This window comes from Rhinolophus sinicus, linkage group LG02 (genome assembly GCF_036562045.2).
Source record: "Rhinolophus sinicus isolate RSC01 linkage group LG02, ASM3656204v1, whole genome shotgun sequence".
In the NCBI taxonomy this organism is placed as follows: Eukaryota; Metazoa; Chordata; class Mammalia; order Chiroptera; family Rhinolophidae; genus Rhinolophus; species Rhinolophus sinicus.
Window position 1 is genome coordinate 98,004,181 of NC_133752.1, and position 15,843 is coordinate 98,020,023.

A 15,843-nucleotide genomic window follows, 5' to 3' on the forward strand; every position below is an offset into this window, starting at 1 on the left:
TATATTTATTAGACAAAAATCTTGCTGACATTAAACATTTAACTCAAAAGTAATATAAATACTTAATACCCATATACATGAAAGTCTTTTAAAATATGAATATTTGCGTAATAGAAGAATACATTTTTAATCTACAAGAATTTCCAGGTCATCATACATGTACTTCAAACTCCAAGTCAAGTAGCATGTCATCTACAAAGCCTGCCCTGATCCCTCCAGTGGTAAATATTGCATTAATGTCACCTCGATTTTATAGGTTAGTAAGGTGAGAGGTTAAGTAACTTGTCCAAGGGCACAGAGCCATTATGGATTGGATGCCAAAACTCAAACCCATGTCTGTCTGACAATATATTTCCTACTATCTTTCATTTCATCTTCTCTAACATGTAATTCCTTGAGGGCAGAGGCCACAAAGGACTCATTTTTGTATCCCCATGGCACCTGGAAGATTGAGTACCACATAAAATGACTATATTATGCATCAACCCAATTATTTCCACAATTCCATCACTGTATTAGCTATATCTAAAATAAACCTGTGATGATTTTTTAGTGAATATATACACATATATATAAATCATATATACCTGGATTATAAGCCTCCATAAAACCAAATGGACCATAGTCAATTGTAATGGATAACAAACTGAAGTTATCAGTATTACAAACACCTAAAACAACAAAAAAATTCCAAAAACATGATAATAATAAAGCATTTTTTAACTGTATAAAATTATCCAGAATAAGAAAAGTCATGGAAATGCATTTGCTTTAGAAATGAAAGAAATTTAGATTATCAATTGAAAGTTTAACTGGTGAAGTCAAATGGCTTAACATATATTAAAACTGTATTTTAAAATTAAATTTAGCCTTTTGTTTTATACTACCTCCTCGAAAGATTTCAAACGCTACAGGAAAAAAAGCCCCAAGAAACGAAACTTCCTCTTATTTTTCCTCAATTTCTAGCATTTGTTAAAAATATATACATTATTTGGAATGGGATTGAGACTAGTGAAAGAATAAGATTAATTTTCAAAGGTTGTGAGAAGGGAAAACGGTGAAAATATGGGTATGTACCCCCATAACAGTCATGAGATGCAGACCACTAGCAATTTGTGGGGGAGAGTGACCTCCTAGGCGAGGGAGCTCACAGATGGGGACAGAGAGTGAGACAGGAGGAAGCCATGGAAACAATAGCCTAAAACAGGATATTTGGGCATGGTGGCATAGTGTCCCGTATAGAGTCCCAGCCCTTTTCAGAGTGAGATCCCCATGTTTATCAAAATGTTAAGTGTACAGACTCTCTAACCCAGTCAGTCCACTTTTAGGAGTTCATACTCAAAGTCTCACCTTCCCGAATACAAAGCTATAGGTGCATGGCGGTTACTGCAGCCCAGTTCGTAATAGCAAAAACTCTGAAACACCTTCCTTGCTCCCCATCCCACCCCAAGTGAGATACAGAGAGTATGCATGTGATGATCAAAGAACATTTCAAGAAGTTTTGTACTGTGGGATTCCCCTTTGTATTTATCTAGAGATAGTCCATATATGACTTGCTGTTCAGTTGTCCTTCGTTCAGGCAGCTATTCCTTCCAAAGCAACCCCCGTACAACAAATAGCTTCAAATGCACATAAGCCAGCCCTGCTGTTTTTATAGTAGGTGTATGAATAGCATTTTAAAAAGTCTAGAAGATGTGATATGAAATGGTTAATAATGATTATCCTAGAGATAGAACTCAGAATCACTCTGTATATTTTAAATTCTTTATCCTAAGCATGTACTGCTTTATAATTAGGATTTTAAAAATAGCTTTAAAGAGATCTAAATATAATATATACTCACAAGGTTATCCTTATTCTATTTTGTGTATACTATTCTATTCAAACCATTTTAAACATGAGGAAATTGAATTGGTTCCCTGTTGCTAAAAACAAATTCATATATCGTAAGTGTTAAGAAGCTCATTGGCAGGTATATTTTGAAATATACAAAAAGGAAGTCTTCTGCTTTAACAAATTAATTCTACTTTCTCATCAGAAGAATGAAATATCAATATGATAACTTACCATGAGCAAAACCAACAGACATCCACAAGGCAATAAGTTGTGCTGTCTCAGATACCACAATGGAAAAAAAATCCTAAAATAAAATTTAGAAAACGTTCAGATTTTCAGTAATGTAAACTCTTTTAGGATCTTCTGATAATTGTTAAGGACAATATGAAAAGAATTTAAAGGTGGGCCAAAAGATGACTAAAGGAATGGAAATTATGTATGGAAGAGCATAGAATTATTCATCCAGAAAGAGTATATAAGAGGCTCAGACACAGTATTATAACCAGGCTTTCTCCATGTCTGGTAAGAAAAAGAAAAGCATGAGACTTCAACACAAGGGAGTTAAATGTAAGCAAAGTGAGTTACTAAACTTTGAAATGAGTCACCAAGAAAAATAACGGAATTCCCTTCTCTGTAACTGTTAAAAGAATGAAAAAGTTATGAAAAGCGAAAAATTTCCACAAGAAAAAAAATCACATTTTCCTATTATGTAGTATGTTTATTTTAGAACTACAACTCTAGAAATAGCTATCTCACTAATGTGTAAGAAAAGATTATACGTGACCAAGTTACAAATGCTGCTCCAAAAACAATGTTACAGTCAGGATGTAGTAGCACCTGTTCTTTTCTTCAAGATATCTTCCAAAGGAAACAACTTTCTTATCTATGTCTTGTTTATGAAGTGGTTCATCTTATCTTCCTCTAACACAGTGTTCACAGAGCTCCACATTTCCTTTCCTAATTGCAATTTTTTAAGTTCTAAGTTGTAACCACTAATGTTAGCAGGCCAACGAGAAAAAACAAGACTATTACCCTTTCCTTTTAAAAACTTACCACGTATCTATTAGGTTCTTGGACATTTACTGAGGGGAAATGTTCCTGTATGATGAAGTCTAATAACGACCTGCAGAGGAAAAGGAGAGAGCATCAGTGTTCGTCAGAATACAGAATGGAATATCCAATCATCTAAATCTACCCTTGCCATTTATGAGTTCATTAGATTCATGCTTAACATTTTTTTAATCAAAATAAGATTTTACTTCCAAAAAAGCCATAGAAAAATAGTTCCTCAATACCAATCAAACTTGGAAATGTGCTTCTGAGATCATATTAGATTCCATCTTATTATATTACAAATTCAGATTAGCTCAATAAACATTCATGGAGTACCTACTGTACCTACTGTATGCCAAGCCTTGTGCAAGTTCTAGAAAGAAGAATGACAAGACCCAGACTCAGCTCTCACAGAACACATAGTCTATCAGGGAAGAAGAACATATAAAGAAATAATGATATCATAGTATAATACACATAATAATAGACATTATAATATAATACACATAATAATAGACATATATGAAAAGTATAAAGATAATAGAGCAGGAAATGACTGCATAGAAGTCACATTTATTTCAAATGAGGTAAGAAAAAACTGGCCAGTGTTGAAGTTAAAATATTTAAATTGCGTATGTATCATATTTTTTATTCCCAATTTTAACTATTCTAGTGAGTCGACTAAGTACTAGTGTTTATTGCATTGGATAAGAGAGAATCTAGAAAAAAATTGTGGTTGTAGATATGATTTGGTTATTACTAAAACTCAGTCAAAATAGGAATGGATTAGAGCTTGTATATGTATTTTTCAATAATTTAATCATTTAATAACTTGAATAAGTACCTATGTGTCAAGAATGATTTCATGCATTTAGAAACGAAAAGGTATATATATATGTGTGTGTGTGTATATATATGTGTATATACACACACATATACATATATACACATATATACACATATACGCATGTATATATACATACATGTGTATATACACACATACATACATACATATATACATATATATACATATACATATGTATATGTATATATATGGTCATATTAGCCAGTGGAGGTATTTTAAGGATGAAATGGTCACCAATGTACATCAAATGTCAGAGAGAGAAGTGAAATACAACTGAAGTATGACAACCAGACGAAACAATTTCAGTGACATGGTGAATCCAAATAGAAGTAACCAAAAAAACCAGTGGGAAGTTAGAAATAATGCCCAGTGAAGGCAGATAAGTCTCTCAACAAGCTGGGATGACCCTGAGTTCAGTAAACACTGCTAAAGTAAGAGACACAGAGAAGAGTCATATCAAGTGTACTGACTTCTCTGCTCTGCGCATTCATTTTCCTCATTTCGTTTTTCTCTGTATTCTTCATGGACCAAGTACCTGGATTTTACTAAGCTGGTTAACTGCAATATAGGATCCATATTCCAAATGATTCTAGCTTGTCTAAGAGAATTTTTTTCTTATCTGTATATTTCTAACGACTTTTTCAAACTCTATTATCATAACAAATGGTAACAGAATTCCTCTTTAAAAAGGAAATATTTTTGTTCGAAGAAAAGTCTTGCTAGTCTGCTTGCGGAAGACTGAATTTTGTGAGCACCGTATCAGGCACCGAGATATCAGAGGAAGGTGGTAACCGTACTGCATGACACAAGGGGGAGCATGTACTGCTTTAGCTCTTTGGAAGCTTTTCCTCTCTCTTCCCTGAAGAAATCTTCAGTAAGATGCACTCTGTTCCTAAATACTTCATGCAAATTTAGTCTGTTGTTTTTTTCCATCCTGTTTAAGGGGTTGACCCAGACATGAACAGGTATCACACACGTCAAAACTGGAGTCCAGGAGAAAAGAGACATGAGATTGGGAAATCCCAGAAATTGGAAGGAGAGCTCTGGACCTCTTGAGTCTGCGAAACTGGGGAGTTTGAGTCACTTCAGCCCAGATCTCTGGGTGGCACAGAGGCCATCAGCTGCAACGGGGTCGCACACTAGACAAAATATTCCTTGAGAAAAGGATCTACTGCATCTTATACTTCTTTTTTTAGCCTCCTAGAAAACCCAAACGAAGTTAGGGACATAGCAAGTATTAAAAATACTTATTAATTGAATTTTTCGGTTTTACTTATAAGAAAACCAAAAATATTTTAACTTCCCAGCAACTTCCCAATAAGCATTTTTTTCAATTGCTTTCTACCATTTTTTAAATGTCATTTTCTAACCTTAGTAAATCCAGTTCACCATAATGAGCCAAAATTTCTAACGATCCAATTCTAAACCATGATTTTGCAACCCGCAGCACTACCGCACCTGAAAAAGAAACATTTAATTTAGCATAAATTATTTCAAACTATGCAATCATAGCATAATATGCTTTTCTTAAAATAAAATTATTTAAATAAAACAGAATACAGTGACTGAATTTATTTGAAAAATTGACTAATTTACACCCTATTTTTCTCTATTCCTTTAAGCCTGATTCAATTAGAATGTTAGGAATCACAACTCTTTTAGAAACACTGAGGCTCCAACCTAGCTTAAAGCTGTTCAAACTGTGAGACTCCAAACATCAGACTCCCTCACCTTTTCTCTGTACCTCATCCTGAAATAGGGAATTATTTCAATGGCATAATTCCTACAAGTGCCTTCCATTTGTGTAACTACCTGAAAATTAACTTCAATAAATAAATGTCTGGATATGGTCTAACTTATGAATATATTGAAAAAATAACATGAATCTATGCATTCTGTGTTTGGGTTTGTAGACTTATAGCCACCTTCTGTACTGATTACAGATACATATCAGTAATACACTTAACAAATGGAATGCAAGTTTCTTTCCTATAAGCAATGCTGTGCTTACAAGTGTTTAGATGTCAAGATGAAGGCTATCCCAGGCACCACGGCTCCCACCCGTGGGTGCTGTCCTTCAAGGACCTCCTGCTGCCTGTGAGCCTTTATGTTATCACCCCCTGCTCTCCATAGCCCCCCATCCTCTTCTCCGCGTACTGAAATCCTTCCTAATGTTATGCTCAAGATTAAGTCCCAGTTCCTCCATAAAGCTAAATGGATCCCCCTTTTACTGACCTCAGATTTTTTATGGTTCATTTGTTCCACGGGTTTCAGTCTTTTCTCTACAAAGACTGAGCTTCTCAAGGACAGGACTACGATCTATACTTACTCCTCCTGGACCCTCCCTCAGAGTTTAGTCCAATGGTAGGCACAGAAAAGGTCCAATTAATATTTTCTAGTTGACCAAATTACTATACAGTCAGGACTTTTTCACAATGTTAATTTGGGTATTTATTTTCATGGGTTTTTTTTGAGCAATAAAAATGTAGTCACTCAGAAAAAAAATATAACAGCTACATAAATTATTCTAAATGTTTATTTAATGAATAGCCACTGAAAGACACAGGAGGCATCATCTAATCTAACCCCCTCATTTTCGATAGAGAAGGAAGGTTAGATCGTGACTTAGTCACAAATCAAATCCTGCAGAACCAGTTCTAGGTTTCACATATTCTTTTTGACTCTCCAGCATTTTTCTCAGTATACCACAGTGGCTGCTGGGCAAATAGTAAGGTAAAAGCACAATCGAAATATCTGTATATATGTAAAGACTTAGATGTAGAAACTTTATTAATGACCTAAAAATGAGAAATACTTGGGACCATTTGAAACCATTATGATTATGGTTCAGAATTCAGATTAAATATATATATATATATATGTCACAGCCACAAAAGTAAGTAGTGCTGTGCCCCTCATATAAATAATCTGTGATTGGAAACTCATTTCTAATCACTATACACAGAAAAGACCTAAATGGTTGTTTCAGGCCTCCGTGCAACTGTATCCATTTTATCCAGATGAAATTAAAGGAGAGAGATACCATAAAGATAAAGAAGTGTTAATTTCTTTAAGCATGAATACTTTGGAGGAGACTGTTTTTTATTAAAGTATTATCAAAACATATTATGCACTAAATACAAGCAACATAAAATGTGCTCTTGGTGAATCACTGTGAGCATCACTAACAATGCTGCCCCATGATACAGTGATGACCACAGGACCCAAGAAAGCATACGGGGTTGTCAGTAGTTCTTGATAACTCTGCTTTTGAAGCAATTAAATATGTTTATTATTGATTTTCAGGACCTTTCCTTCCCCAGAGATTCAGCATCAACTTTCTCTCACTCTCTCCCTTGTGCTACTCTATAGCACACTGTCTCATCCCCTTTCTAACTTTTTATTTCTAACCTACTAAAAGCTGAGGAAAAAGTTAACTGAACCTATTGGAAGTAAACATGTAGTAAGAGCAACCAGGCTCTGAGAAAAGGTCCAAGGGCTCTCCTGGGATGAAAGTGTATGAACTTTCATGTACTGGCTTTGTAGCATTTTGCTGCTGTCCATAAACATTTTTGATTCACTTCTCCAATGTTTGCCTTTTGAAATGGATGGATTAGTGATACAAGGATGTGGAAAAGGATATTCTATTATAATATGAAAACACTGAAATATCTGGAACAACCATGGGTCATTTTTTAAAGAAAAACTTCAAAGATGTCCAATATTTGTTTAAGAACTTAGTCTAATTTTCTGTAAGTAGTCTTTAAAATGTCATTACCTCGTTCTTTCACAATGTTTCCATTGTAGAACTGATCTCTCCATACTTCATCATCACTTACAACCAGACTGGAACATAAGAGAATCAAAAATTAAAGTTACACTTTAACTGCTAGCAAGTTATCAAGAAGTACTAAACTATAAGAAATCATGATAACAGAGACTTATCTGCTCAATTTACTGACACATTTCTGGAGATGATCCATTCCTGAAAGTTAGCTTCAAAGAGGAGTTACCTTGCAGCTCTGCTAGTTGGAATTCCAAGATAATGCATAGCCTCACTACACAAAAATTCTCTCACTGAGGAACGAAGTACAGCTCTGCCATCACCATTTCTATGGGAAATAAGATAAAAAAAAGATTTTCAATTGTAATTAAGACAAATTGTAATTAGATAAGCTAAAAAAAAAAAAAAAAAAAACTGTACCGGGAATATGGGGTCTTTCCTGAGCCTTTTAATTGGAGCTCCCATTTTTCACCCTGCCTTCAAAAAAAAAAAAACAAACTAAGTATTAGAAGATTCATGTTAATATTTAACAGAAAAGCTATCCTATAAGAAAATATGTGGTACCTGTTCATGTAAATTCCAATAAGATGGGCTCTGCCATCCCCAAGCTGATCTGCCCATATCCCAAACTAAAATGGAAAAAAGGAGAATATATCATGTTTATTAACCTTGATAGCTTCATAGCAATTTTATAGTCAATGTTATTTTGTCAAAATTGAGAACGAGGTACTGCATTTTGAGCATTATAACAATCAACAACTCTAATAAAGGTGAAAATAAAATTCAATCAATAGAGACATTTCCAGTCAAGATGGTGGAGTAGGTAAATGCTGTGTTCACCTCCTCTCGGGACCACATCAATTACAACTAAACTACAGAACAACCATCATTGAGAACTGCCTGAGATCTAGCTGAACCAAAGCCCTACAACTATGGACATACAGAAGAAACCACCTCGAGACTGGTAGGAGGGGCAGAGACATTAAATGGGCTGGTCTCATGTGCACCTGTGACTATTAAAAATCAGGAGAGATAGCTCAGCTGTGGAGGTCCTCCCCAGAGGAGCGACGGGTCCCAGCCACCCATCGGGCTCCCCAGCCCAGGGTTCCAGTGCTGGGGAGAGACATCTCCACAACTTCTGACAGTGATAACCAATGGAGATTGTGGCTATGGTCCCAGACAATCCCCTTAAAGGGCCCGCTCATGGACTTACTTGCTGACAGACTCACTCGCTCTGAGCGTCAATACTGGGGCAGCAGCTCAAAAGGTGCCAAGCACTTATGGGAGAAACTGAATTCATGGTCAGGGTTGGAGGGGAAGATTCCTCCCAGAGGAAGGACCTGGTGAAAGCCATGTTTCTTTGTTGAGCCCTCCACCTTCCTGCCTATAGACTCAAGCAGCTGCCATACCTGAGTCTCCATCAAGCTGGCTATCACCTTTTGCCTGCCCCACCCTAGTGATTCCCTGAGACCCCACCCTACCTGACTTTTGGGCCCAGCCAAGCTGCTTCCAGTGGCTTTTCTATACAACCTTCCTTAGCTCATGCTGTGGACTTTCATAAAATTTCTCAAAGGTTCACAAAACCCAAACAAGCAGTATCTGGCTTCAGCATGCCCCATACCTCTGGCTGAGCAGCCCTAAGCCTGGCACTAGTGGCAGCCACCTCGGTTCACAGATTGGCTTCTCAAGGCACCATCAAGCCCAATATGAGTGGTGATCTGTGAATTGCTTTATGGCTCATACCAGGTGGTCCTAGGCAGGGCACAGGCTGCGGCTAATCTTGGCCTGCAGTGAATCCCCTCCCAGGAGGCTTCAGGGCTGGCACACCTGGTGGCCAGCTTTGGGCCAAGCTGGAGTATCACCTGGCTACTTCCAAGGATGACACACCCAAAGGGCAGACTGGGCAGGCCCCAGAGCCTGGCTAAAGCTAACCCTGCTCTGTAGGGTCAGCCCTTGCACCACAGTTCATCCACTATAGTCACTGCCAGTCCTCACCCCCAATCAGCCTGAGGGTCAATCCCTCCTATTAATGTGCAAAAAGCAACCCAGGCTTAACTACAACAGGAGGGCACAACCTACACAAGGAACACACCTGAAGCACCAACTCTGGTGACCAGGGAGACTGCACCACTGAGCCCCACAACACACTTACTGCATAAGGCCACTCTACTAAGACCAGCAGGCATAGCAGCCCTGCCTAATGCATAGAAACAAACACAGGGAAGCAGGCCACATTGGGAGACAAAGAAACATGTCCCAAATAAAAGAACAGAACAAAGCTCCAGAAAAAGAACTAAACAAAATGGAGAAAAGCAACCTACCAGATGCAAAGTTTCAAACACTGTTTATAAGCATCCTCAGTGATCTCAGGGAGAACTTCAACAAAGAGATTGGAAACATAAAAATGGAGATAGAAAGCATAAGAAAGAACCAGCAGAAATAAAGACTGCAATAACTAAAATGAAAAATACATTAGAGGGAATCAACAGTAGATTGGATGAAGCAGAGGATCAAATCAACGATGTAGAAGATAAGGAGTGAAAATATCCAATCACAACAGAAAAAGAAAAAAGAATTTTAAAAAATGAGGCTAGTTTAAGGGGCCTCTGGGACAACATCAACGTACCAACATTTGCATCTTGGGGTACCAGAAGAAGAGAGAGAGCAAGGAATTGAAAACCTACTTGAAGACATAATGGCAGAAAACGTCCCTAATCTGATGAAGAAAATAGATATACAAGCCCAAGAAGCACAGAAAGTCCCAAACAAGATGAACCCAAATAGTCCCACACCAAGACACATCATAATTGAAATGATAAAGGTTGAAAACTAAGAGAAAATCCTAAAAGCAATGAGAAAATCAGTTAGTTACCTACAAGGGAGCTCCCATAAGATAATCAGCTGATTTCTCAACAGAAACTTTGCAGGCCAGAAGAGATTGGCAGGAAATATTCCAAGTGATGAAAAGAAAGGACCTACAACCAAGATTACTCTACCCAGTAAAGGTATCATTTAGAATCAAAGCACAGATAAAGAGCTTCCTAGACAAGAAAAATCTAAAAGAGTTCTTCACCACCAAACCAGTATTACAAAGAATCTTAGAGGGACTTCTTTAAGATGAAATGAAAAAAGATAAAAAATATGAATAATGAAATGGCAATAACTACATATCTATCAACAATTACTTTAAATGTAAATGAATTAAATGCTCCAATCAAAAGATAACATGGCTGAGTGAATGAAAACAAGACCCTTACACATGCTGTCTACAAGAAACTCACCTCATATTGAAAGACACACACAGATGGAAACTAAAGGGATTGGGAAAAGATATTTCATAGAAATGGAAACAAACAAACAAAAAGCCGCTGCAGCCATACTTATACCAGACAAAACAGAATTTAAAACAAAGGCTATAACAAGAGACAATGAAGGACCCAATAATCCCATTTCTGGGTATTTATTTGAAGAAACCCAAAACACTATTTAAGGGGACATGTACATCTATATGTTCATTGCAGCATTGTTTACAATGGCCAAGAGGTGGAGGCAACCTGGATATCTGTCAACAGAAGAATGGAGAAAGAGGGGATAGGACATATATACAATGGGATACTGCTTGGCCGGGGAAGGGAATAAGTTCTTGCCATCTGCAGTGGCATCAATAGACCTGGAGGATATTGTGCTGAGTGGAGTATGTCAGAAAGAGATAGACAGATGCAGTCTGATTTCACTTATATGTGGAATCTAAAGAATAAAACAAACAAAAACAAACTGATAGATACAGAGAACATTTTGGTGATTGCCAGATGGGAGAGGGGTTTTGGGGGATGAAAAGAGGAAAGGGATTAAGTATTACAAATTGGTTGTTACACAACAGTCATGGGGATATTGGGTATAGCATAAGGAATATAGTCAATAATACTGTAATAACTATGTATGGTGTCATATGTGTAGTATTTATCAGGGTGATAGATGTGAGGGGAGTTAGGGAGACAGGATGAAAAAGGTGAAGGGATTAAGAAGTACAAATTTGTAGTTACAAAATAGTCATGGGGATGTAAAGCATAGAGAATATAGTCAATAATATGGTAACAACTATGCATAGTGCCAGGTGGGTACTAGACTAGTTAGGGGGATCACTCCTTAAATTACATAAATGTCTAACCACTATGCTGCACACCTAACATTAACAAAAAATAATATTGAATGTCAGAATAAATAAAGTATAAAAAATTCAATCAATAAAACACGAGTGAAATTCATTTTAAAAATATAAATTTAAGACATGTAATTAGTTTATTCATCATCTTATAGCTGAGCTCAAGTTTGTTAGGTGTAGAATACTTAGAACTGATCTATTTAATTCTGGAATATGAACAAGGAAAATTTATTAGTAGAAAATTTGCCTATATTATTCATATGCAATATAAAATCAGCAACATGCTTGTACCTGAAAAAATTGTTTTTGAACTTGCATAATTAACTGTTTCCAAACTTTTCTGTTAAAATTTGCTTGAGTTTGTTCAACTCCCGGCTATGCCACTTACTAGCTGTGAAAATTTGGGTGAGTTACTTAATCTCCCTGAGACTGACCTTTCATTTCTGTAAAACACGGTAACCCTTGCCAGGTTGTTATAAGAATGAATGCAAATATATGCAAAATGCCTTGTATTGTGTCCGACATTTGCAAGTGCTCAAAAGATGGTACTTATTATTTTTGCCAACAATTATTTGTTAACTTAGACATCACTCCATTCTCCACATAGATGTTACCAGAAAGTTTTCTCTGACTTTCCGGGACTAGTAGGATGGTCCTATACATTCCCATAACTCCTATACTTACCCCTATCACAACCTAATGCTATTGGAATTCATTCATTTATTTATCCCTTCCCCAGAGTATTTGCAATTTGAGCGAAGGGGAGAGGTCGCATTCACCATTGTAGCTCCTGGCACATAAAAGGAGTTCTATAAACAACTGTAGAATATGTAAACAATGTTTACATTGTTCTGGAAGATATTAATCGTTCTGGAAGAAAAAGCTGAAATTGAGAAAAATTTATCTAGTATTTTAATTTTTCATCTTAACCAGGAATGGACCACCATTAATTAATTTTAGTTATGGAATACCTCTAAGAGGTGCTCTCAGCATATTCTGGAAAGTTCTAAAGCCAACAAAATATTAGGTATATCCCAAACCAAGAAGTGGGAATGAAATTGGGGGAAACAGGAAGGTAGTTCTGCATTAACAAAAGAGAAATCATTCACTGCACTGTAAATTCAAAATGGCGAAACCATCCTTATAAATAAATATTTAAAATATAATTTCAGATCAGGGAGAGGAAGCAAAAGATGAAATGTGAAATTGATAAACACTTAATCTAATTTACTCTACTATCCAAAAAAGTACAAAAAAAGAGTAGTTTAACAAAACTCTGCAAATCTGAAGGTTTGCATTTGTACTTTACAGTACATACGAGTACCAGTATAAAATGCTACCTAATAACTTTGTCCTGTATGGGAATGGCTTTTTGAATCATGGAATCCTGTATTTAGGAGTAGAAAACACCACAAGGATCATCTAGTCCCGAAGTTTCTAAACTGAGAAACATAGTTCAGCAAAATGTTAACAGTTATTTCTTAAAAACAGAACCACAAAACCCTGCAGTCAAATATGTTTGGAAAATGGTGTGTTAAATAAAATTAAGCAGATTTCTTTGACACAGCATTTCTCTCAACTCCTGGAATGATCTTGGTCAACTCTCGCACATTACAGATCAAGACACTGAAATTCAAATTTGTCATAGATAACCGTTAGAATTCTTTTCAATTCTAATGGTCTATGTCACTTAGCTTATATTAGTTTAGCTTTTATATTACTTCTGCTTCTTAGGAAATTGAAGACTGAAAACAATAAAAACCTAAAAAGAATTAACTACCACAACAACCAGGGCTTGATAGTAATCATTATAATAGCTATCGTGAACGCATTTTTCATGTGTTTCTTAATTTAATCCTTACTCCAACTCTATTATACTTTGCTATTTGTCTTACAAACTATGCCTGAGTAACCCAGTCCCCAAACAACCAGTGTTAAATTAATCTTATCTAGCTCACAGGAAGTCACAGGGATTTCAACAGTTGGTCCTGTGTTCCTTTTTTTTTTTAAATTGGTCAGATACCACACCTGAACTTGCTTTCACATCTTGCTTTATTTCTAGAAGGTGACTTCTTAATTGCTTCAGCATATATGACACCCCCAATTAATCCCAATTTAATTTCTAGCAGTTTCTAGCAGTTCTAAAATTTTGCTCTACAGCTATCCTGGCAAAATTATAATCTATTTGTCCTTCTGAGGGTTTTATATTGATTCACTCTGCTACTTGACTTTACCTAAGTCTCTTGCCAAAACTTCACCGCATGAGTTCTCTAGCAATAAGTCAGATATTTTATATGTGTGTGGTCTCAATTCCATTAATGAAACTTAGGCTCTAGTTTTATCTAGTTTTATCACAGCATGAAATCACATCAGCTAATCTATAAAATATGATGATACATTCTTCCAGAAACATCTTGTTGACTAATATTAGAGAAATTAATGCAAAATAACTTCTTTAATAGGATAGCATTTCCATCAACTGTTTATATTTGCATAAGGGAAGTTATGTTGATGTTACTCTTACCTGGTGACCACCATATCTGTGAGTCAATGGAATGGATCCAAATACTATCTTTTCACCACTGACAAGCTGGATAAAAGCATCTGTTTCTGAGACAGATAAATCAAGATCCAAAATATCTTCTAAAACTTCCTGAGGCAAGAAAAAAAAAATCTTACAAACTTAAGTAATCCTTTAATCATTTATGAGACAAGAGACTCAATGGAAGAAAGAAAACTAAAAGAATAAAACGCTTTCAAAAATACATTAATATTTTTCATAAGAGATGTACTATATTTTCAATGAGTATATTATTTGGGAAAATTAGTTCTATTAGCTTAAAACTTTTATGTATTTCTTGTGATGCACAGTTAAATAATACTTTTCCTATCACATGTTCTTTAAAGGAACTAGAAAAAGTAAATGTCCTATTTTTATCCCAAATTCATTTTTATCATGAGAGAAGAATTTCGAATTTGTTATTAGAGCCCATTTCTAAGAACTTAACTCATTTATTCCTTTTTCCCCCACAAAGTATGTTGTGTTTGTAAATAACTTTAAGATGAACCTGACAACTAGGCTCGAGGAATAAGTATCAAAAAGTGATTCCTAACAATGAAATTCTCCAAGTGTCTGAATTTTAAACACAAATATAGTCATCTATCAATAAACTAACAATTTAATCCTGAAAAAAATGAATGTCTTTTTAGACAAACGTTACAGTGAGTTAAGTATTTGTGTTGTGAAAAAATTAAGCCTAACCTTTGAAACTGCTACAAGACGTACTCTTGATTTGAAAGGCGTAGGGAAGGCAATTGAAAAAATACAGTTTTTCACTTTACGAACATAATTTTCTTTAACAGGATCAACTGGCAACACAGCTGATAAAAACAAACAAACAAACAAAAAATCCTTCTTAATGTTCTCATTTCTTGCATTAACAGCATTAACATTCCTTAGAACGGCTACGGTTCTTCAAGAAAATCAACTTAAAACACTATTTTCTTTATACTTTGTTATTTAAAGTTATAATTTTCAACTATATCTATCCAACATACATATGTGCAGTATACAGAACTGTCTAAGAACACAGGAGTTAAAAAAAAGTTTAAAACAAGACAAATACAATCTTAAAAGATTTTCACTCATGTCAAACCAATAGGATGTGCAACATATTTATACAAATAAGACTATATATATAAAACGGAGGTGAGCTGCATTACTGTATTAGAATTATAATACAGGCCAATTCAATGGAATCCAACCAAAAATATTAGGCACTTGATCACATTCTTTCTGTCTTCAGAAAATAATGAACTAAAGGAAAAAGATACATACATACACATCTCTAATACCAGGCAATACATGTCTTACTAAATGTTCAAAACTGTTTCCAATCCCACTGGAAACTTCAAAATATGATACATGCCTGTGCACAAGGATAGATGTTTAAAAATTGCCTCTGAAGAGATAAACTGTTTCATAAAGTCCATGCACTAAAACTCATGTACTTTATTTAAAAAGCTGTTGAGAAAAAAAAAAAAAAAAGCTGTTGAGGAAAGGTTTGAATATGCTTTAGATACATACGCGTAGAACAGAACATACATACTTCTAAGTACAATTCTTAAAATCTGAATCTGTTT

At 35.5% G+C, this 15,843-nt stretch overlaps 1 protein-coding gene across 7 annotated transcripts in view; it reads right to left on the minus strand.

The window, feature by feature from the left end:
- LOC109456696 (protein adenylyltransferase SelO) overlaps positions 1-15,843 on the minus strand; it is a 39,793-nt gene that overhangs the window by 20,774 nt on the left and 3,176 nt on the right. For 3 of the 7 annotated variants that reach the window (XM_074324962.1, XM_074324960.1, XM_074324961.1), the window contains exons 2-12: positions 15,630-15,724; positions 14,963-15,081; positions 14,225-14,353; positions 8,103-8,167; positions 7,959-8,015; positions 7,768-7,866; positions 7,533-7,600; positions 5,125-5,212; positions 2,890-2,959; positions 2,068-2,140; positions 588-671 (exon numbers count right to left, since the gene is read on the minus strand). In XM_074324962.1, coding sequence (XP_074181063.1) covers positions 588-671; positions 2,068-2,140; positions 2,890-2,959; positions 5,125-5,212; positions 7,533-7,600; positions 7,768-7,866; positions 7,959-8,015; positions 8,103-8,167; positions 14,225-14,353; positions 14,963-15,081; positions 15,630-15,693 — 916 coding nt within the window. In that variant the 5' untranslated portion in view covers positions 15,694-15,724. The remainder of the gene's footprint in view (positions 1-587; positions 672-2,067; positions 2,141-2,889; positions 2,960-5,124; positions 5,213-7,532; positions 7,601-7,767; positions 7,867-7,958; positions 8,016-8,102; positions 8,168-14,224; positions 14,354-14,962; positions 15,082-15,629; positions 15,725-15,843) is intronic. The other 4 variants (XM_019749115.2, XM_074324963.1, XM_074324959.1 and 1 more) reach the window with 2 other exon arrangements.